The sequence below is a fragment of the Poecile atricapillus genome, chromosome Z, assembly GCF_030490865.1.
Source record: "Poecile atricapillus isolate bPoeAtr1 chromosome Z, bPoeAtr1.hap1, whole genome shotgun sequence".
In the NCBI taxonomy this organism is placed as follows: domain Eukaryota; kingdom Metazoa; phylum Chordata; class Aves; order Passeriformes; family Paridae; genus Poecile; species Poecile atricapillus.
The window spans coordinates 106,554,252-106,578,733 of record NC_081289.1 but is presented as its reverse complement, the minus strand read 5'-3'; the positions used below and the strand labels follow the sequence as shown (position 1 = coordinate 106,578,733).

At 37.4% G+C, this 24,482-nt stretch overlaps 1 protein-coding gene across 1 annotated transcript; it reads right to left on the bottom strand.

Annotated features, from left to right (window-relative positions):
* On the bottom strand, positions 1-23,731 carry HSD17B3 (hydroxysteroid 17-beta dehydrogenase 3). Its single transcript, XM_058825887.1, is given in 12 exon segments — positions 1-45; positions 47-120; positions 442-490; positions 2,169-2,250; positions 3,311-3,345; positions 5,414-5,455; positions 8,440-8,507; positions 8,984-9,218; positions 10,277-10,571; positions 10,697-10,760; positions 20,634-20,678; positions 22,772-23,731. Coding segments are annotated over 12 exon segments (1,191 nt in total). The 5' UTR covers positions 22,929-23,731.
* Between the last annotated feature and the right edge of the window lie 751 nt (positions 23,732-24,482).

Sequence of the window (24,482 nt, the reverse complement as noted above, 5' to 3'; positions counted from 1 at the left end):
TTACACACAACCAAATTCAATCAGAATTTCATGGCTGAGACATCCCAAAAATCTCATCTCCAAAGGTGACGTACTCCAGTGATACACTAACAAACTCTTCTGCTACACCATAAGGAATCACTACCAAAAATAAAAAATAATAATAATGACAACACTGTAACTTACTGATATTTACATATGGCACTGCAGAATCTCACAGCATCTGACATATTTTAACAGAACTTGCAATGGATACTATGTGGAATAAGTGATAGTACTACCGTGAAATAAGGAAAAAAACTGCATAGGGAGGCAAGACAGAACTTTGGCAGAGTCATCCAGGAGTTCACTGAAGATAGCTACAGGTTTAATACAGATTCAGGCATCTCAAATATTCTTGAAGAATTTGCTAAAATGAAGGTTAATGTGGGCAAGATACCGCAATGCCTGTATGATAATTACCTTTGCCTTGCACTCTGCTTGTAGTGGTTGTAGACGTGCTTATAAAAGCCTAGAATATAACCAAACCAAACGAAACAAACCATTAGCATAGGAAACCAAGTGCTTTCACTATGCTCAGAAATAAGTGTGAACAAGTCCTTAACACAAATGGCTTAACATCATACAATCTAAAATGCAGTGTAGTGGTAGAAAACATAGAAATTAAGTTTTCAAGACATAGCTTCTGCTGGTGCACATAGGCAAGGCTGACTCTCTCTGCACCAGAAAAGATGGAACCCGGCACTGTCCTGAGCTAGACATGCACCAAGGATCACTGCAGACTCCACTGGGAGCTTTAGCACTCGTATGAAAAAGGAGAGATATACACCCCCAAGTCCCACTGATTCTAGATATGGTTTCATGTGGTTCTCTGCTCTGGATGACACCTACCTGTAAGTTATTCGCACTTGTGTTTCTTCTGCAATAAAAAGCAGAGCAAAATAAAACTTGTGCCTTCAGAGTTTACCTGGTAGCATAACCTACAGGTAAGTGTTTCAAAGTCAAGTATTTCTGAATTTGTAGGAAAGTTTTTGCTTCAGTCTTTTAGATTTATCTTTCTCAGTTTTTCTCCACACCATTATGAATATGCATAATTTAATGCTAACTTTATGCAAATGTTGAGTTTCTTTCAAGAGATATTTTAGGAGTTAGATCTTTGAGAAATAGCCAGAAACTTGACAATGTTGAACTTCTCCTCTGTAATTAAAAACATAAAAGTCTTAGTAAGGAAAAAAATTAATGTTTTTCAAACCCATCATTTGACAGTCTTAAAATTGTAACACCAACACTGTTATGATACTGCATTGTATAATACTGACAAGTAAAATTATTTCCCTCCAGGGGATTAAAAAAAATTGGTACAAACAAACTAACCAAAAGAAAAACCAAGCCAAAACAAAAGAAACCCCGAAGTTAAAAGATACCTGAGAATGAAAGAAGACAACAAGACAACATAATCCTACCAATGTACCATATAACTTCAAAATAATGTTAAGTAAATATTTTTAAGGATCTAAAACTGTCTGGTTTGAATGAAGTTCAAATTTTGAGCAATGAGAGATTTATATAAAAAGAGAAAAAGGAAATAGAAAACCGTACTTTCTTACCAAGAATAGCTTTTTTAATTTTTTTTAACCAATCTAAACATTAGCTAGGTTCAAGGAAATTTAATTAGAACTTTTCTTTTGAAGGAAACCTGAGCTGATCAGGTTCCTTTTGGAGTTTTACTCAGTCATTCATTCTTCACTTTTCTAAGTTCATGGGATCAAATTCAGAGCAAAAATTTGAGGTGAAATCTATGAAGTTAGGCAACTCACCACTCACCTACCAGAAATTTTATTCTTGGTTCCATACGCAAAACCTAGCACTTTTGTGCAGCTACAGTTTTAAGTAAACTACATAACTGAGCCCAGTAAAATTCATCACTTTCCAGAATGAAGACAAATTATGACCACTGATATAAAACTATTTAATCAAAGGCAAAAATATTCCAGGGATGAGACATACCCAGAGCTGGATTTCATTTACATAATTTCACTGATTGTTAGTTCTCAGGTAATGCTAATTTACATTACTTCATTATTTCAGTGGAGCAACGCTATTTATATACTGATCATTTGTTATACTGATACAATGCTTTGATAAACTCTTAATGCGGATTTCTTCATAAGGTAATGTGGAAGATTTGCCTTAGTAGCTGAGTACATTGTGTATAATGGAAAAGGGAAAGTACTCAAATCAGAGGGCAGATTCAGAATTAGACCTTTCTGACTGAAATTTAATTTGAACAGTTACATTCTGTTTACATTTTACAGGATTATACTAAAAGGCTGCATGAACAAAAAACATGTTTTTCCCAAAAAGGCATAGCTCTCCTATTATAACGTCAATCATGTCTTAAAAGACCCTCTTTTTACAGTTTAGTTTGGCAAACTGTAAAACTGATAAACCAAACCAGCCAGAAATAATGTCATAAGTGAAATCTAAGTGCCTACTGCAATCAGAACTATGAGAGCATTGTACATGCAATTGTATATCTAACAGAGAAAAAAATGTCTGTCATCAGAGGAAAGTTTATATTCTCCTAAGTAATTAGCATATCCCCTTTGCTCTTCAGCCAGCACATTCTTTTTTCTACTCCATCAATGTGTTATTTTAGCTTCCCCATTCACTACTCCCTGTACATATTACTAAAACCCAATGCATTTAGCAATAGCAAGGAAAAAAACAAACAAAATGAAAATTAAACAGTTAGAGGTTAGTGTTTTGTTTTATTTTTTGCTAAAGCTAAAAGCTTTAAAGGCCTCTAAAATACAGTATTTAACAATGTTACCTAGAAAATCTATCTGAAGAGCCTCACTTCTAGTTTAAGGGCCCCATAATATGTCTAAAATAATATGTCTAAAATACACATAGATTAGAAGGAGAACAGGGATCCTTAATTTCAGAGATGAATTAATATCTTTGAATAGTCTTGTGGGTGTTTATAGAGCTTGAAGAGCATTATTCCAATCCCAACTACCACTCATAGAATAGGTAATATATTCAAACACTATTTCTTGCCTGATTAGGCCCATCATATCCTATTCTATTTCTGCCACACATTTTTAACTAGGGACAGACATGTATTTTGTTTTCTGCTCTGTTCTACAATTGACTGACAATTTGTGGGAGTTCCTACATATGTGCTCATACAACACTAACAGCAGTACAAGATATCTTACTGATTGATAGGCTGTGAAGTCCAGAATTTAAAAATGAAAATGCCTAACTACCACTAAAGACATTGAAGGTAGAAGCTAAAAGCAATTCAAAGATATAGAAAAAATACCCTGGTTGCATCTGTTTCAAAATTACTTTTGTTATCTATAAGACAAGTATTTTAAGAATTATTTCCATATCTTTCTGATAGCATTTTTTAACTGATTTAATTTTAATAACTTTTTCTATTTGATCAAGCCATATATATATACAGTTCAAATAGCTAAGATATGGTACATTCAACATTTTGGAAAATATTTGAGAAATGCTCGTGGCCTTAAACTAATCTGAATTGTCAAAAAATTCCAAAATTTAGCCTTCTCAGCAGTGAGAGTCTTATGTTTATCCAAAGATTTTCAACAGTTTCTGAATTTCATCATTCTTCAATGAGGAATCATAACTGCAAGGAGAAGGTCAACTCCATGTTCTTTTTGCATTTTCACTTCTACCTGTAGCTGGATCAGGAATTGCAGAAAATCAGGAAAATATATATTTTTTTTTTTTCTCTTTCTAAAAAGATATTTAGGATCTGTTTTGGCACTAATTATTTAATTATTTTTTCATTATAATTTTAGCAAAAGACCTAATCATGCATCTGAGTTATAAAGTGAAATTAAATGCATTTTTTTCCAGGTAAGAAATCAGCTTTTCTTTGTGCTTTTGAAGGGTATTATTGATAGTAAGGCTAAGTACCAAGGAGAAGTCATTCTTACACCATGACTTGTGTCAGGACAGCAGTGTGACCTAACTTGTAAATGGCAGTAGTGAAAAGCAGTGCAAATTAATGGCACAGTTTAATTGAATACTTATTTCCTGATTTTTTTTTTTTTTTTAGTAGTGCCATTGTGCTCAAGAGGATAGTGAGAGCAGTGTGGGGTTCACAAAGCCTGACCACACAGGTCAGTCACATCAGCTTGGGTAAAGAGGAATTTCCAAATACAGTGTAAAACATGGGTAAAGGTCCTTCTTTTGCAGTGCTGAAAATCCCACTGACATCTGTGGGAGCCAAGATACCTGGATCTCAGGCACTGCACTGCAAGAAATGGTGAACTGGATCCTAGCAGGGATCCAGACAGGGATGGGAAAGGAAAGTCCAAAAAGATTTAAAGATTATTTGGACCTAAACATGAGAAATGCTGGTTAGGAGAATACTTTCTTCTCTGTAATTTGGAGGAAAGTGAATATTTGTGAAAGACTGAAAAGGATGTGTTTGCAGCAGTGGGGAAAGCAATGCCCAGGCACTGCAAAAACAAAAGAGGTTGATTTCTCAGATATTTGTAAAGTGGGAAATGACAAAGTGATTTTTATATATATATTTTTTATATATATATATACATATAAAATTCAGGTGTTGCATATATTTCTGTTCTTTTGACATTCAAATATATAAATAGAATAAATCCTAGGAGCAGAAATGTCATGAAGCTACATACAGAATTTGCTTCCACTGATTGGTATTACGTGATTTATTATCTTAAGTCATTAAGCAGGACTACAAATTTTGGATGTAAATTTTGAAAGCCAGAGAAAGACAAACATCTGCTGTTAATTTTCATGTCATTTTTAGAAAGACATGAAAGCTAAGGCTGAGATCTTCTGCTCATGTTTATGTTAACATGCTGCTTGCAAAGAGTACAGCAATACAAATCTTAATCAGAGTTGAAAAGCATGAAATATTAAATATTCTTGGAAGGGAAGTAGCCAATCAAAATTAGCACCAAGGGGTAACAGTACAGAATTAGGAGACAGTTCCTGGAATTTCTGTCCTGCATTGATACAAAAACATTTTCGCAGAAGAGAATTGTGACAAAAAATGCAAGTACAGTGCTAAAATTCAAACTGCAGATTTACCTGTCTTGAAAATTTTGATTCTGAAGCAAGCCTCCCTGCATATTGAAACAAAAATTATTTCCAAAATGTTTTAGCTGTAGTGCAAGGATGTGTTTCAAGTGAGAAATTGTGTTAAATATTTTCAGTCAGCTCTGATTAAAACATTTCACAGACAATAGAAACAGGTGGGTTCCTTAAATTAAAGCTGACATTCCTGCTGAAAATCAGTCTGCTGATGAATTAAATGATGTAACACTGAAAAGATAGTTGGTCACTCTAACGTGGAACACATTTTTTTCCAACTAAATACACTGCAGACCCAGAACAGATGGGATTGTGTCACATACCTACCTGGAACAGAAATAATATTGCAGTTGATAAGGTCCTACAGGAAGCAACAAAACAGTAAATCCTTCCTTAAGTGACAGTTTGAGGGAAGCAGTTTGCCTATGATTCTCTGATTTGAAAGAGATGATAACATCAAAACTGAATGAATCCTGAGAGAGGTGCTAACAAGATACACACTTAGAGATTCTGGCTTTTTCATTGCAAGTGAAATAGGGGTAAATATCAATAAGGCAATGGGGAACTTGATCACATCCTGTCGTGGTTTTAAAGCAGTAACTAAAAAAATTACTTATTTCTTGCTGTGAGATATGGATTAGAACAAGAGCAAAACAGGCTTAAAACTTAAAAGGAAATAAAGAAAGTTTATTAACAAAACTACAAGAATAAGAACACCAGAATAAACTTCCAGAAAACCCTTTTCTCCCCCACTACCCACCATTCCCTTGTTCACATGACAACATAGAGACAAAACAACTTTGGAACTTTGGTGTTTAAAACAGTCCCAATTCCTGCTAGAGTCTTTTCATCAGCCTTTGTAGAGAAACAGAAGTCTTCCTCTGCTAATCTATGGAGTTTCTCACAAGAAAACTACTTCTGTTATAGCTTTCTATTTCTCTGATGCCAGCTGCCCAGAAATCTGCCATCAGTTCACTCCTCCCATTTCACATCACTCTGAGGCGTGTATGGGCCATGAGTCTAGGGATGTCATTTTTAAGGATGAGTTATTCAAAGGCAAACGTTCTCTTTATTTGTTTCTGTGAGCTCCCCTGGAAAACAGAAGTTTTCTCTTTACCTCAAGCAGCCCCAAATCTTCAACTATTACTTCTCTCCTTCTGTTCCAGCACCTCACTGTATCATAATTACTCCACCTTTTGCTCAAAATCTACACTTTGAACACTCCATCCCTACCTATATACTCTGTCATGAATTAAAGGAGTTTTTTCAGGACACTATTGTCCAGCTCCATAGCTTTAACAGAAAAAATATTTCAGCTTATAAAGCATCTCCTTATTCTCTACCTTTTCTGAAGCTTAATTCTTTTCTTTACTGTCTCTGATAGTTTATAAAGTCTCTCTACATGTTGATTACTCTCTTTTTCTCTCTGTTGATAAAAGGATTAATCCGCAAGTCTCATCTGGGTAATGAAAGGGTTAAAATCTTGCCCAGGTTTTGTAGATGGTTCTGTGATCTCTGCCAGAGCAGCAGCTGGAGTTGTCTGTGATGGAAGATTCTTCACGGCTGCTCTGGAGAGTGTGGTCACTGTCTCAGCCTGCCGCAGGTCAAGAGCTCTTTTCTCTCTTCACTCGGCAGTCTCTGGTGAATTCAGTCACAGCAAAAACTGCAGCCGAGCCAGGGACCGGCCTGGCCCGGCCAGAGCCCGGGCAAGCCCCGCAGGCCCCATCTCCCGGCCGGGAGCCGCTGGGCCCAGCCCAGCCCCTGCCCCATGGGGCCACATGGCCTGGGCAGGGAACGGGAGGCCAGCCGGAGCTCTGTTACCTTTCACAGCCAGGAAACAAAGAGAACAAGAGTGCTCTGACTTTACATCTTAAGGAAGTGTTTACAAGTTGATCTCACTTTCTAATGGTCAAAACTGCTGTCAATTCTTAGAAATGACCGATAATTGGTCAGGAGGAAAGACTCCCATCAGCCACCAGCAGTTTCAACTTCCTTAGCTCCCAAAGTGATCTTAAAGGTAAAGTCACCCCATGACACATCCTTAATCCTGTCACCCTATTCAACCTCTGTAAATTAATTCCTCCACAAAGTAAACAGTGTTTAAATGAAGCTTCTTCTTTAATTTTTGTTTTATTTGGTTTGGTTTTTTTTTATTTCCACATACTTCATCAATGTGTTCCAAAGAAATTAAGTTTTAGTAATACAAATAAGAACTGTTATAAATGCAAAGGCAAATTCAGGATAAAAATAAAAAGAGAAATTTATTAATAAACAACAAAGAACAAACAATGAGAAAAAAACACAATAAAATGGTCAGCGCAGCGCTGGGTGGACAGGGTCTACACCAGAGGTATAGGATTCCCAAATCCACGTTCGAGGGTTCTCAGGCCTGGGGTTTTATAGAGATTTTATGTCCTCAGGCTAGAATTCCAAGCAGGCTCCATTCACCAAGTGTCCTTGATTGTCTGGTGAATGGATTTCCTGGCATGGAAAAATAGAGCTAACAAGTGTCCGGACAGGATCTCCTCATATGTAAAGAGATTCTGTATGTATTTCAATTTGTGTCATCAAGGCAGAGTGGTGTGATCCGGGCCGGTGCCGATGGATATCTCGGCAGTGCCTTTCCCTTTGTTTCTTTTGATTGCTTCTCCAACATCGGTTTGACAGGTGGGGTGTTCAGGTCTGGCGACGACTACCTTCTCGGGGCTTGTCTTTTTGTCGACCTGATTGTTCCCCAACAGAGATTTGCAGGGCGTTGTTCAGGTCCGGAGATGGATATCTCCTCCAAGCCAGTTCTTTTGTCCTCCTGATGGCCCTCGTCCTGTCTATTTTCTGAGCTGATGTTCGTTATCTGGGTGTTGGTTGCAATCTGTTGCCTCTCGGAGGGAAATCCCGACCAGACCCGGAGAAGGATTTTTTTTACGTTTTGGATTTTATATCATTACAACACATACATATCTTATTTATACTTTTTACGAATTTTTATTTACAGATTAATTTATTACAGAACCCAATATTTTCAGCTGTGGCAGTGAATGGACTGCACCCCATTACACTACAAGACAGCAGGGAGTCAGGGAGTCTGCTAATCCCTGCTACAACTAGGCCAGCTGTACTCTCTCCTATATTGCTGCATGCTTCCTGCAGTTTAGCTGAAATCTACCATCCTTTTTCTCTTTTAAGCTCTTCCAAGCATTAAAACCAAATCAAAATATGCTTCTTCAGGCCCAGTTTCCAACCCAACTGAACAGTTAATACTTGATTGTAGCAGGGGAAAAATCTGTGCCTTGTTCAATGAATTCCTCATTGTAATATTAGGAGATGAAATCCACAGAATAATCCTACCTCTTCTATTTCTGGTCCACTAAGGAAACGACATGGAAGAGGATTCTAAAGCATTCCAACATTGTTAGCTAGTCAGGGAAATCACAATGCTAGGAATCAAATCTCGGCAAAATGCATAGTTCATCTAATTAAACAAGTTGCTTTTCCTCAAAACCCAGAAGATCGTGAGCTGCATGTGAAGAGAAACACTATTTAGCATCAAGTCTTATTCTCAGTAAAGTCACTGATACTGATGAGTGCTGATTCTGGGGAACAGGAAAACAGACTGTTGCTGAAGTTGTTTGTGTAATGTTGCTGTTGTTTCATTTCTTCCACTTTTAAAAGGATGACTTCCTTTAAAAATAAAAAAAACTTCCAAAACTCCATCTTTTCACTGTTGCTTCATGAGTCATACCAGATAATGAGCCACAGATTATGGCTCCTTATGTACACTTGGTTTTAAGCAGTGTCTAACAAGCTGTTACAACACATCATTTATACAACGGTCTGTTTAATACACTGCAACCATAAAATACCCATCAATTAACGGACCTTAATGACTGACCCAGAACACCAATATCCAAGTCTTTCAGATCTTTTTCAATGCCCTCATACACTGAATTTTTAGTGAAATCAGCTTACATAACTTTTACCTTTTGATCAGTAGTCAGGTCTGCAACTAAAGGAAAACCCAAAACCAGAAACCAACCAGCCAAGAAAACCTGTTTGCATCTACTGAGGAAGAGGGGGAGCTGTAACAAATAATGAGAGCAACAACCAGATGCCTTGCTAAGTAATGTCTATTGTACAGCAAGCAATTGTTTCAACTTCTTACTCTAAGAAATAATACAGCACAAGCATAATACTCTCACTCTGCCCAGTTATTTTCAGGAAAGGGGTCTGAAAAATACAGGACGAATTTATGCCCTGAAATCAGTGGAATTTTTCTTACAAGATCTAAACAACATTTAGTCCTTCAGTAAGGTAAAACAAAACAAATTCAGAAATAAGCCACACAGGACTTCTTCCCCTTGTTATCATAATATTTATAGATGAACACTGTCAGCATACATTAGACAAATGAATGTGGATGCCAGATCTCCACACAAGCACAGCTTTGCAGAACAGTTTAAAAGAATTTTGATTAATAAAATAAGCATTTCAACAAATGGAACTTATCTTTTTACACAAGAGGAGGGGTAAACATGGATGGATGCAATGCAGCATTTTCTGCATTATGTTTTTTAATTTCTTCCTTGTTTTGACATTTGCACTCTCATAATCTGAACCTTGCCTGGGATTTTGCAGCACTACAAGGTATTTTAGGGAGGCTATAGCTTAAATTTTACAAGATTGTTTAGAAGGGAAAGGGAAATATATGTGATTTTTCCAATATCATTTCTATGCAGGAGGGGAGCCCAGCTGTACATTGTCATTTTTCTCAGCAGTTGATTTATTGCTGTTCATATTTTCAATGCAGTTTCAGGAGGAAAGGAAGTAGAAACTCTTATTTACCCATTTTTAAAGGCAAGGCTCTCCTTTAAAGGGGCCCAATAAGGTCTCCTCTAACTAGATGTTCACATTGTAAATTTTTGCTACTAAAGTTGCTTTCAAGTTTTATGGGAAACCTGAAATCCAGATGAGGTTTGCTGAAAAAGTGACAGGCAAAGCTTGGAAATGTCAATAGAATATCAGATTGCAGGCTCTCTGCAAGTGGCAGGAATTCAGGTGCACACACATGGCAAAAAGTACATATGACTTTCAGGAAAACAACTCTTACTGGTTTGTATTCTAATTTTATCATACAGAAGAGAGAGAACATTGCCTTGAATAAGAATCAGACTTGCTGGACCATTACCCAGAAATTTTTTCTCATCCATTGGTGCTCATTCACTAAGAAGAGGCCTTGTGCCAGCTCCTGCGAGAGAGCAAGGATGAAGAAAGCTGCCTTTGGGTCCAGCAGGCCAATTTGCAACAAATCAGAACCTCTGCTGGAGGATGAGATAAAGTTGCTCCCTTCCAGTTGCTCCTCTTTGCCCCTCATAGCTCTTTGCAAACTGCAAGTCTTGCCCACCTTACGCAACTCAAGTAATGCAGTTTGAGGAAACGGCAAGCGCACTGCCTGCAGATGTGAAATGTGGGGTGCATCTTGCCTGCAGTTTTAGAGGACATCTGTCTCCATGACAGAAGAAAGGAGGAAGGAGTGCCCTTTTTCTTGCCCTCTTTCTAAGCTGCAGTTCTGTGTATGAAAGGGACAAAACATCCTTTGAACCCTCACCCTATAAAACCAGCTCTAGTGGCAAATGACCCCGTCATGGTCCCAAGCTGGGCGAATGGTGAAACTATAAATAAAAGGACATTGTGAGTGTAAATGCAGTGAGTGGAAAAGAACAGAGCAACAGCTGGAGCAAACACCTACAGTGACCTTCTGATTGAAAAGCTCTATAAACAAAATGAGATGGTCTTAAAAAGTGTAGTGATGTTGTGGTCATCTTTTTCATGGGCAATAAGAAGGGCAGCCAAAACTCAAGCAACATAAAAATGAGGATCAGACAAGCCATTTGGACTTTTTCTGCAACTCCTTGTCTGTACAGAACTGTATAGCTGCAATCAGCACTGTCAGCCAACAAACAAGTACTCCAGATGGCTTTCCTCTGTCTCTTTTAAGAATAAACTAATATATTAAAAAGTAATAAAACTGTCATGCTGACAAATTAATTATCCAGGGATAGCTCTTCAGAAAATTATAACAATTCTGCAAAGGAGAGAGCCAAAAAACAATTTCCAATGTTTCTTATGCCTCTCCCTCTCTGTGACAAAGATTTATGATAGTCTTTGAAGATACAAGCCATTACATCTCTGTTTAAAAGTCCTAAGTGTCCTAGAAGCAAAAAGCCTAGCTTTTCAAATACCAGGACAGGTTATTGTCTTTTTTTATTTCTTTTTTTTTCTTTTTTTTTAATAATGGAGTAAAAACTAATTTAAGGAAAATTAAAAGTGGAGCCAAGTTGGTTAAATCAATGTGTTTTAAGATGTATTGCCAAGACGTATACATCTAACTCCTTCTGACCTCAGACCACTTAGGAATCTCCTTGTCAGATAGGATAATATGCTGCTTTTTGAAATTTACCAAAAAAGATAATAAATCAGAATGAAGCAGGAAGTTGTTTAGGATATACAGCATCTAGAATCACACCCCTCCTATTTAGATAGTTTGGAGAGTTAGGAAAATGTTCTGAAAATCAAGGTAGCAAAATTAATGCCCAAGAGGCACAAGAACTGATCTTTGTAGAGAGGCATTCCTGAAGTACTACAGCAACATATGAATATAAAGAGGGAAACACTAAGTCTAAGATGGTGTTCATATTCAGTGGAAATTTGCAGATAGGAGAGCAAATTGAGAAGTTTACCTTAAGGGGTCAGCAAGACAAAACAGACATTTTTAACAGCCTTTTAGAAAGCAGACAGAATGTGCAAAGTGAGTTGTTTTATGCTAGTCAGCCAACTCCCTATGTTACCTGCTTATTTCTTGGAGCAGGCAGGACAAGAGGCAGAGGACACAGCAGAGCAGATTGGAAACTCAGCCTATGACAGAGAGGACAGGTGAATGAATTAGCATTTTCACAGGTCTTTGTGGGAGCAAGGTATATTTCATCCTGGGCTGTGCGGGTTCCTTTTGTTATTCACTACTTTACTCTATATTAGCAGGCAAAATGTCTGTATAGTTTTCTGCATCACCAAATCCAAATTTGGTACACAGTCATATAAAAAAGTTTTTAGTATTGGGGCAATACTTGGAGGTACAGCCATAGCAATATCCAGCACCCTGCGTGGTAGATACCAAGGAAAAAGACTTGCAATGTGTGCTCTGCTAATCTAAAGTTCTGCAGCTGTATTTTTATTGTATCTGAGGATCAGATACCTTATTTTCCATTAAAAGAAATATTTGTTTCTACAGAAAATCCTATAAAATCCCACAAAACAAACAAAAAACAAAACAAAACAAAAAAACAACCCCAAAACAACCAATCAAAACAAACAATAGAAGTTCTTATCAAACCCTACAAATCCCAACCACACTTGTGGTGAGGAATTTTATATCATGCAGAAGTGGTCTGTTTGTTTATTTGTTTGTTTGTCTTTAACAACAAGATGTTACAAATCCTGAACATAGAAGTAGGTATTATTTTACAAACAGGACCTAGCTCTGCTTGTACAGCTTGCTCAGGAAATACAAGCAGAAGAAATTAAACCAGACTGCAGTTAGTAGCATTACATAATTTCCAATTCCCTAGTATTGTGGTTTGATCAATGTTTCACAACCACAGTACTGAATGTGTTAATTGAGCAATACACCTGGGTTAGTGATTCTGTCTGCCCTCTGTAACACCTACTTTGGTATTTTTTATCTCATTTTAAAAGAGCTTCCCAGTCTGAATGAATGGAAATCTGGTTTTCAATTCCAGTGCGTCTTTAGAAAAATGTTTTTCTTACTGAGGATTTCTGCTGGCTCCAGCTCTGAGTGCTGTTCTCAGGCACACCTGTGGCCCACAGAACCTGTAAAGCCAAACATTGAGCTGTCTGTAATTACCCACAGTTAAGACTCTTTTAATTTATAGCACTCAGTATCCAAACAGGTGTGGCAATATAATTAGGCAAATAATACAATCTGTTTGAAAACAGAGCAAGTCTTTTCAATATAATGTCCAATGGACTACAAAAAATATATGGTGTAGATATTAAAAAAAAAAGGGAAACGAGTAATGTGCCTCCACATCAGATACTCTATGTTTGTATACTCTATGCTTGTACTCTTGCTGTATTTTTTTCTCTTTTCCTTTTGTTTGTGCCATCTACTCTATTAAGACACTAATTTCTAACCTGACACAATAAATAACATATGACTCACTCTGGACTTCAAACAAAACCTGCTGAAAACAATTGAAACAATTGGATTTCTGAAAAAAATCTTCACTGAGATTTGCCACTAATTTCAGCAAGCTGTGGGAAAGGCTATGTCCACAACCAGGTGGAACATTGTCTAAACCTCATCAGTGTAGCCTGACCTCTGGGATCACACTACACACCTCCCCGCACCTTGGATTACATGGATGGCACTGCTGCTGTCAGTGAAGCCTGGAGCTGTCAGTGAACAAGTGAAAAGCCATGGGTATGTGCAGAAGGTGTAAGAGCGTTTGCAGAACAGGCAAATCCTTCATTACATGCTGCTACACAGTGCACTGCAGTGCAGTGCAGTCTCAGTTAGGAAGATGTCCAGTGGGTGGCCTTGTAATCAGTCATGGTGCAGAGGAATTTACAGCTTTCCTCATCAGATACCCCTTGTTTTCCAAGAGAAAATAAGTCTACCCAGCCCTACAAAAAAAAGAGAGGCATGTTGGATAGAAAATTTCTGGGTCCATTCCTTGATTTTGGTAGCTGCAGGTTGAAAATTTGCAGACTTTTTCATCCAAGTCTGCTACATCTCTGATACATTTGCTGCTCTCTCAGGTAAATATCCTGGATCTGAGACTGTTAGACTCAGCTGCTAAGCCTTCTTAAAGGCAAGTCTTTCCAGCTAGTATAGATATAGTCTTGGGGTGACACATACTTTTGAACATGTAAATCAAGGAATCTCCTGGATAGAAGCCATGTATAGAAATAAAAGAAAGTGGAAAGAATGATTTTTCATTATAGCAATCTGTAAAGTTAATGGAGGATAAAAACTCATTTGACTCCTAAATAAATTCTGTCAATCTTAAAGTATTTATACAAGACATTCACAAGGATTAATGGCTAATTTCCTTTAAAGAAAAGAAAGGGAACATTAATTCTAAAGACACTCTATTTAACTGTTTCATCAAGAGCCAAATGCAATTTGAAAGCCTTAAGAAACCAACCAACCAACCAACTAACCAACCAACCAAAAAAACAAAAAACAAACCTGGTACTTTGATTTTGTTTTTAGTCCTCCTCTGCTCTGTTCCAAGAACTACTTTGAAGGTGACCTATTTATCTGTATTTACAGATTTTTAAGGGCAGATAAAGGCAGTGAAGAGCACACATTCACTTTTTTAGCCCATTGCACTCTTTGAAAGAAAGCATATATTTTTAAGAGTGATCCATGTCTAGAAGGACTCAAGGGACACAGTCATATAAAAAAGTTTTTAGTATTGGGGCAATACTTGGAGGTATAGCCATAGCAATATCCAGCACCCTGCGTGGTAGATACCAAGGAAAAAGACTTGCAAATCCCTGTAAAGCCAGCTTGGGAAATGGGAGGACAAGTTTGAGACAAACACTTACCCAAATGCAGTTTTTGAAAAGTTCTCCTCATCATCACTATAGTTAATCCACTTCTTGCCAGGTACAAAAGGAATATAAAATTGTTAGGAAACAGTAAGACGACAAGAATCTTGACATTTTTTTACAGTTTTGTAAAAACAGCAATAATGAATTTTTTTAATTGTTTTCATTCACCTGTCACTTGCCTAATGGATAAACAAGAGATGTTAAAACCAGGCCAAAAAATAATCTGTCTTGTAGAGACATCCAAAATATTTCCTTTACTGTATAATCTTGGACCCATACAAGAAAAATATGCTGGACAACAATCAAATCCCAATAATATTACACAAAATAAATAATTGGAGCCAACTTCAAATGAATTAAAGTCTTCAGGGAGTGAAAACCACATGAAATTTCTCAGAAACACATTTTTATTTTTATTTTATTTGGGTTTGGGAGACTAATCATGTTCCTGGTTTTTCAGTCGTTTTACAGCCTCACCTTCCATCATCATATTTTTTTCCTTGAGTAAGTACATTAAGTCTATTGAATTGAAGGCTGAACAGCTATAAAAGATTTTGACTTTTAAAATTTTTATTTAATATAGATTAAATCTGATGCAGGTTAGATGGATAAATTTTAACTGTTTTTTTCTTCTTAATTAGATGCAATTTAAAAGAAAAAATACAAAGAAATCAAAGAAAAAAGGTGAATTACATACGTACTCAAAATAGAGTCACAAAAATGTACATGGCAATAGCTGTAATTCTATAGCTGCAAACACTATTTAACATAACAACCAGTTATGGTCAGTTTGGCATCACCATATGCAAAACAAGTGCAGAACAAATAGAGAATGGTTTTCTCCTGTTTCTCTGAAGCCTCCCATTTCCATCAGATTTTTAGGCAAAGTCAGGGAAAGGATCATGGCCCCAGTTTTGAAATGAAACTATTAACAAGTGTCAGTTGAGCTGAATGTAGAAAGAAAGATAAAACGAAAACTAGAAAAATGCCTGTGAGAGAAAGGAGGAAAGAGAGCTAAATTAGCCAGCACAAAATATAAAGCTCATATTATCTGAAAGACCCCTCAGCTTTGCTTAGAAAAAGAAATAACTGCCAAAGGCCACCCACTGAAGTTCCATTCATTTCCATAGCTACTTCCCTGCAACAAAATTATTTGAGGAAACAGTTTGTCTTGTTGGGTTCTCATGAAATAATGCAGAGAATGTTAAGAAATAAGAACCTCTGTTCAAAAATTTTCTCCATCAAGAGTACAAGGGGATGATGCCCTGCGAAAGGCATCAGCCACAACCATTTGCATTTTCAGCCTTTCTCACAATTCTGTGTTGTGGAAATCCTTTACCATAATTTATCAAGGCTCCAAAGACATCTGCACAGACTTGGGTGCTTTGGGGTTTCAAAAGTCTGCTTTAAGTACTCCACTTGAAGCTCTCAGGTCAAGAACAATAATTGTGTACATATTGGTAGATTTTCCTTTGTTTGTAAGGAGTTTGACTCAATACGTTTTCAGTCAGAGATAAGGTCTCTGTTTCCAGGGTCACTTGCTCCTTTCATTTGGGGGTGTTTGGATAGGGATTGTTTTAATTTTTGCATCCTCAGACCCAAGACCAATTACCAGTCATGTAATACACAAAATAAAAGAAAGTTCACTGGGCTTCTTTGTATCATATCAGCTTAGAGTCTGTATTTCATTTGATAGAAAGCCCTCTCCTAAAACCTAACTATAAAAGGACTCTTACTGATAAAGTTGCCTTGTATTTCACCTAAAAGCACATGATTAGGGCAACTTTATAAAAGTGTTGCCTAACAGTTGGGAGGAACATCTCTTGCTGCTGTCCACCAGACTAACCAGAAGTATAAGGCATTTCTCAAGGCAAAAGAGGTCATACCCCTGACTAGTATCTTTTGCTTCCTCACCCACATAGAAAATGTGCATCCTTCCCAGAAACAGGTTTTGTAGGACATTGCAATTATCGTGAGATACAAACAGACCCTCAAGCAAACAAAAATAATTGTGCTTAGAATTCCCTGGCCACCCACAGGAAAGGTTAAATCTAGCCTGCCTAATATTTCAAATGATGGTAACTTTTAGTGTTGACGTCTTTAGCACAAAGAATTCTCCTAATGTACAAGGGCTTTGACATTAAAGAGTGGTGTTTCCCTACACAGTAAAGAAAAAGCACTGGCTCCCTGCATTGTGTAATGGGAAGCTGCATATATTAGGAAATCCTGACTCCCAGTGGCAAAGGACTAAAATGCATCTGAGACTCAGGCTGCCTAAATATAAGATCATTATTACTAACTCCAGCCATAACAAATCATGACAATTAAGCATTTATACATGCATGTGACTGCTACATTTACCTTGACTAATTCTTTATATTCTACATGGGTCATTAGATGTAATAATTTAAAATCCTTAATAATGATTTGTGGAACATATAGTTGCCAGGAGTAATTTTCTACTTCCTAGAAAAGAGATTATTTTCTCTTCTCCAGGACTGTGCTGATAGGATCTGTGTGTCACCTTTTGTCTTTCTTTGGCTGGGATTCAGAACTGCAGGGTCCTTATGAATCAAAGACTCACTCATTCTGATTCAAATATTTCAATCCAGCAGACCAGAACTGAGATGACAGGGCAGGATGATCTTGCAATTTTTCTGCTAGCTCTGCATGCTCTGTGCAATGCAAGGAGAATAGCAGTCTTTCCAGGAATAAATCCAACATCAAGTGGAGAAAATATAATACTTTGCAACCAGAGCAGGAAAAATCAGATCATATTTAATAGGTATTATACTGCTGGTAATTCTACACAGAATTTCAGGACAAGAAACAAATACTTAAGATTTGAAGAGCAGTTAAATTAGGAAATGAATGGATCTCAAATGGATGAAACCTGTCCCAAAATAGTCTGCTGAAACACTAAGTGAACACAAGCACCGGCCTGACTTATAAAAGAGTGATGAACTATTAGCTATTAACAGTAAGAAGTATTACTGTTCAAGTAATTATCAAGGCTTACATGTGAGCCAAAACATATCCTGCTAATGTCCTGACATCACATGAGAAGTGGGAGGAGGCCAAACCATAAATCTCAGAGTATGCCACGGCCTTGTCCATAAACCCAGTATGTCTGAGGAGCTATGCCAGTTACAGATGATAACTGCATCTGTAGTTACTGTACAATAACAGCAGAACAAACAAGAATACATCAGTACCTAAAATGCTAATCTCTGAATGGAGATGTGACAGACTAGCAGCACACTCAAAGATGACTTGCTTTTGTTTCTTCTTGTAAGTCTGGTGAGTTTAAACCCTATCAGCCCAGGAACTCACGGACCAAGTCTAACAGAAGCCTGGGTTTTCAAGTACATATAGCAAACTAGATCCAAAATTCCAGTACTCTGACATCACAACAGTCAGTTAAAAAGTCAGGGTTTTCATCCTCAAGAAGGTCAGTCATTCAAAATAACTAGTCTACTCAAAATATATGTAGAGCCTTCAGGGAAGCCTGGATATTCATTCAGAAAAGGATAAGCTCAAGTTCTGTGTGTGCTTGCCTCTCAATACAAGCTTGTCAAACTATATCCTGGCATCAACAAAGTAGTGTTCTGAGACCTCACGGTTGCCAGGTTCTTCATGCAGCCCCAGGCAGCTTTTGAGCTTAAGAAACTTGGCAGAGTCCTGTATCTAGGCATAAACCTTGGAAACAAGAGTACCGAATCTCTAGATATTGTAATCTCTCTGGATCTCAGTCTGCTGAGTTTTACCCAATGAACCACCTACTGGGAACTCCACATAAAACTGAACACAGGAAACCACATTCCTTCCAAATTAACCTTCCAAATTAGCCTTCCAAAACACAAAACCTGCTCTCCTTAGAATCCTGTAGTGTATGCTAACAAGTGTGGAGTCCTTAAATTAGTTGTGACTCATTATCAGCCCATGCATGAGCTCAGGGCATCAGAAAGAAATTCATCACACGACGTCAGAACTAATACGCTACAAGACTGTGCCCATCAAACAAGGTTTGCCTTCACATCAGCACATAACACCAGAGGAGCCTACACCAGAAGAGCATCAGAGAATTTTGTACCCTGACATCAGAGCAGAAAGACAGCAGTGCTGAGCCAGAAACTCTGAAGGCACACAAATATTAAAACAGCAGGATCAGATTTATTTATCCACAGGCCACACACAAGTGCGTGCTTCTACTTCAGCCAGCAAGATGGTGTGCCAAGCTATGAGCTCATGTGGTGTGGGCTTGGGATCTGTCCCACAGAGCGGTAGCTGAGCACAGCTTCAATCGAAGAGACCACCTGGAGGGGATGGTACATCTCAGCATGGAGAAGGATGACTCTCAGTCATCCCACAAATGCCAAAAATAATGAACAAATGTTCCACAAAATCTATCCAGCTCCAGCCAAGTTTAAAATAAAAGAGAGCAGTGGCTTTACTCTTTCTTATGGTATACTGCAGCCATTCACATGTTATATAGCTGGCCATTTAATGACATTTACTCTTACATAACCCATAAAGCACAAATGAAGCAGAGCAATGACAAAGGCTCCAATCTAGACATTCACAGGTTCTTGCAACCTTCACATGGGTAAAATGCCACCAGGTGCTCACACAGAAAATTAGTTCAGCAACCTGCATAAAGAGAAGACTTCACCCAGAGACATGATAATAATGCTTAGGCATTTTTTGTGCCTGCTCTCCCTGTGTTGATCCCATCCCATTCCCCCCTAACCTATGTATTCATCAGACCCTTCCTATTTATTTATTAATACTGCAACTCAGTGAGGAGATTGAAGGCAGCATTTTCCCTTCTCTACCATGGGGTTTTTTTCACATCTGTGCCAAATGTTAAACCCTAACAGCTGGTATTGGTCTTTGATCTTCCTATATTCAATGTTCTTTCAAAAGTAGTTATTGCATTTCTATTCTCAGTAATGGAAGTCATAAGGTATGTAGGTTTTTAAACAATGCATAATGAAAAGACCAGTGCAAAAATCCTGTAAATCAATTAAAAAATCTTTTTTTTTTTTTAATGTGAAATATATTTTATAATCTATAAGCAGAAGGCATCACATCTAAACTCTTGCATGTTCCAGGATGTTCTTTGTCACCTGGTCACCTCAGCCCTGAAGACAGCAACTCATGAGTCATTGCTATTTAGCTTCTAGAAAGGGAGACAGTTTAGAAAGAAGACACCAAGGAGAAAATGTACTGCTCAGTCACAATCAGTAATAACAAGGCTGGTACCACACAGTACAAGGCCAGCCTGCCCTCAGTGCTGACTACCATGGGTGAATAGGAAGGTACTGCTGCAGTGATTCTGCGCTGCAGCAGCTACAGGGACAGCACAGATATTGTCTTCTTCCTGCAGCCTCCTAGAGCCCCTGATTCTGAATTGAACCATTCAGACTCCTTATACTTTCCATAACTATTTGTTGATATTAATTTATACAAGTTTCTCCCTTATTGGTTATTTTAGATAAAAATTTCAAAATGTGCTTGCGAGTGTAAGGGCTAGAAAATTACATTTTGTGTGTTAATACTGGTCCAGCCCATTGCAGATTAGCTGTGAAACTGGGGAAAAAAGGGACAATTTGGGAGACTTCCTTCTCTGGACAGACAATAGGCCCTCTTTTGAATATCTCATTTTAGTTCCCTGGTTTGATGAGACTACTGAGGCCTGAATGATTTTCCTCTGAAATGCAGCACTGGTTTCCTTTCAGAATCTGATTAATGCTATTCTGGTTTTACAGGAGAGAAAGATTAGGACCATGTTTGTCACAGTAGCTTTGAATTCTAGGATAATTTTACTAATTTGAAGATTCTGATGGAGGGATAGCAATTGTCATTTTGTTAAGATAAAATGTAGGGTCAGTTATCTATTTTACCTGACGGCATACGCTTTTCAATCCCATCTCCTGCTCCTGTGACCACTGGAGAAAGCAAAAAGGATAGTGATTACATTTGGAGCTCTGGTTAACTTCCTCTCTCTGAATTGTTTAATCTTCATCATCTGCATTTCTTGAACAACACAACCTAAATGTCTCCACTGAAGAACAGAATCAATCTTCTAAATGTTTTTCCTTGTGACCTATGCATCTCTTAGTTCATTCAGCACTGTCTTCAAATCTCTCCCCAAGGCAGCCCATGTGGTACAGGAGGTAGTTACGACTCTCATTTTCAGTGGCATCAACAAGCAGCAAGTCAATTGCCAAAGAGCTGGCAGAATTTTCTTCTCTATATGTATTTTCACAAGTTCTGCTTTCTAACCTTTGAATTTATATGCTGGTGGAAGAATGGTAGGAGATAAAGTAACTGGTAACTGAAACTGATACGATTTCTCACACAAAATTTCTGTCTGTAAGGAAAGATCACATCAAACTTGCCACCATCTATAAAATGCTATTCCTTCAGAGCTGTACTACACAGTTTACTTTTGGATTTAGTCTTACTGTGAAAATTAACAAGAGCTGGCATTTGTAAAGTACCCTGAACTTTAAACACCCTGCATATAAATAACAAAGAGGAACTACAGAAAGAAAAATCTTTAATGCTTTAGAAATACAGAAGAAATAAAGTAGCAAAGCACCAAAGCAGTTCCAAGGGAAACCTGGTAAGTTTTAGAGCAAATGAAAAATTAGTCAATATAAAATAATGTGGATTAAAGACTTCTGTGTTGCCAGAGACACAGAAAACAAGGTGTTCTTGAATGGTTAGGTTCGGTTGCCAACAGAAGTTCAATTACTCTCTCATTTCAGAGGGAAATGGGATCCCAGTGAAGAAGTGGTGGATTTGTTTCCTAACAGACCTGTAGATGAAAAGCAAAGAGTCTGTTGAGAAACAAGCTTCCACATGCCACCTTTAATTTTCATGATTTTCAGAATCTCATGTGCCACATGACACCACAAATTATCTGAGCCTTATGAATTTTACTGGGCCCAGAAGACTTTGTTTATAAAAACTCAGCATAAAGGTCCATTAAAGGAAACAAGCCCTCCAACCTAAGTGGAAAGAAAGATTTTACACAGAAAGTTCCTCATGCTGCTCCTCATCTCATACACAGAAGGGGGTCCTTGCCTCACTTTAATCAAAATGAGACCTATGCACTGCCTTAGAAGTATCTGGTATTCAGGCAGGTCTTCTACACAGGAATAAATTTAATTAATTAATCCACTATGAGATGTGGTAATTAAACGTCTATTTGGTAGTTTATTATATATTTAATTGTTGTATTTTATGTATTTAATAGTTTTACATATTTAGTCCGATCAAGCCTAATGCAGGAAAAAGGAATCAAGCATAAGTCTACTGTTCATTTATTTGCTTAACAACAAGCTGCCATCAGCAATATTGGCAGCCAAGGTACTCAGGAACAGAAGCACCTGTTCATTCCTGCTTTATACTGATCATCTAACAAGCTTAAGAAAAACATCAATGATCAACAGGAAGAAAAAGGTCTTTGTTAAGCTTTGTGTTATTTTACACATCTTAAAAAAGCACTGCCAGCTTGCAGCCTTTGAAGATTTTAGACTAAAGTAAATTTAGTTCATTAATGTTATCACTAAGAATAGGTCAGCAATTTAGAAAAGAACACACTGGAACAACATCAACAGGAATAAGAAAAGTTGCTTTGAAAACTGGAGAACATATGCTAGACATAAACCAGCAGCTTTACACACCAGAAAACTAAGGATCTGGGCAATGCTATTAAAATAAAAGCATTTGCGGCAGAGAGAAAACATCAGGGAAAGAATTCATGTCTACACACCAGGGTGTGAGCTGTTACCAGTCTAACTAGTTTTCTATTCTCCCCAAGTACACAAAGCCTTCAGGTTCATAAACCCAAAGCTTTAGGAGAAAAGAAAAAGTACCAAGCAAACCACACGTATTTGAATAATGAAATTAAATGAAACTATATTTCATTCTGAATGAACAAAGTCAAGAAATGCAAGGAAAACCATTCCTGATCAGTCACGTAACAATCCACCACCCAATTACAAGAAGAAGGTGAAATAGTTTCCTTTACCTGACCATTCTCCCTCCCATTGATCAAAAGAAAGCCTAAGGTAGAGAACTTCAGATATATGGAAGAGGTTTTTCATAAATCTGATGCATTTTACCAGAGTACAGAAACAGATCAGACCCCAAACAAGACTGAGAAGCTGATGCTGGAACACTTCCATGACGAGTGAAGGTAATGAGCTTGTATGAATCAGACACTCTCTGCATGGAAAATGCCTCTTTCCAGCACACTGTTAGTCTCTGAGCCTTGGCAGAGAAGTGAGAGGATTAATCAAGTCAAATGATTTCATTTTTCCAGGAAATGTCCAGGATTTGGGTTAGAATAACATCACAACATTACACCCACATTTGTAAATTATTGAGAAAATCCAAACTAAACAATGATTTCTGATGTTGGTCTTAGGGGAAAGGTTTCACTCCTTTTCTGGAAACTACACAAACTCAAAAAACTAATTTTATTGTCATTGTTTACTATTCATAGAGACCAGAGACGTGTCTAAACCAAAACTTTGAAAAAGAATACCCCAAAGAGAAGTCAACACTAACTCTTGCAGTGAAGGGTTAAATTGTAGCCCATACATTTCCGGGACAAATTCAGAGTGAAACCAGAAAAAAAGATTTATCGTGTTACATTACTGACCCCTTCAGACAGAAACTCACAGTAGCAGCTTTTCATCTACAGATGCTTTACAAGACAATGTCTGAATCACAAGGAACGTAACACTCGTTTATCTGTAACAAGAAGATAAAAAAACATTACTGTCTTAGCTTAACAACAACCCAGTTTCCTCACACTAAAGCTGTCTTAATTTTCCCCTCAGGGTTTACCTCATAAGTAAGCCCGGTCAAATAAATAAAAAAAAAGGTTTGGATATTACATTTACAAAAGTATTTACAAACAGTCATGAATAACCCAAAGAATGACTCACTTTCAAGGAATACTTCAAATTTGAACAGGTTTCACTGTTTCCCACACGTATAAATGATGCTGAATACCTCTCCAAAATTTAAAATAATCCCTTCTATTTGATGATGGAATCAAAATACAATCTTCCACAGCTGTCAGTCTTCTCTTCTGGACTTCCATGTTCCATTTACATTTTCTTTTTCTGTGGTTGATAATGAGTCTCAGATAGATCTACAGAGCTTCATGGGCCCAATATGAATAAATTAGGCCAAGATAATGAGAAGAAAATGAATACATTTTTAAGAATGTGAAGAATTCTTCATTGAACCCAGTCTAAGTTTTTTTCCTGAGGTAAGTTTTTTGGCCTCTCTGACTTCCACAGGAGTCACTGCAAGAACTTTACACAGTGAATGGGTAGAAAGTTCCTTGGGTGACCACATTTTCTCAATCTCACCTCACCACATCCTGGTCACTGCTAAAAAATCCCCACAAAAATTTAGAGCATGAACAGATCAGTGTAGAGGACAATATTGTTCTCTGGTCCAGTAATTATTTTTCTTTGTATGTTTCCTTGTAAATATACCCTGACACCTGTAATGGTACAAATGTCATATCTAAAACATTAAGTTCATTAATATAAAATCTGTAGAAAAGTAAGCAGCTATATCCCAAAAAAATCAGTTTTAAATCCCTACCTTATTAACTGAAAGACACAATTATTGATGTTCTGGATGAAACAGAAATGAAATTTCCGTAATTCTAACATGATAATTGTGCCTGGTTGAGCCCTTATTTCCAGAATTTTAAT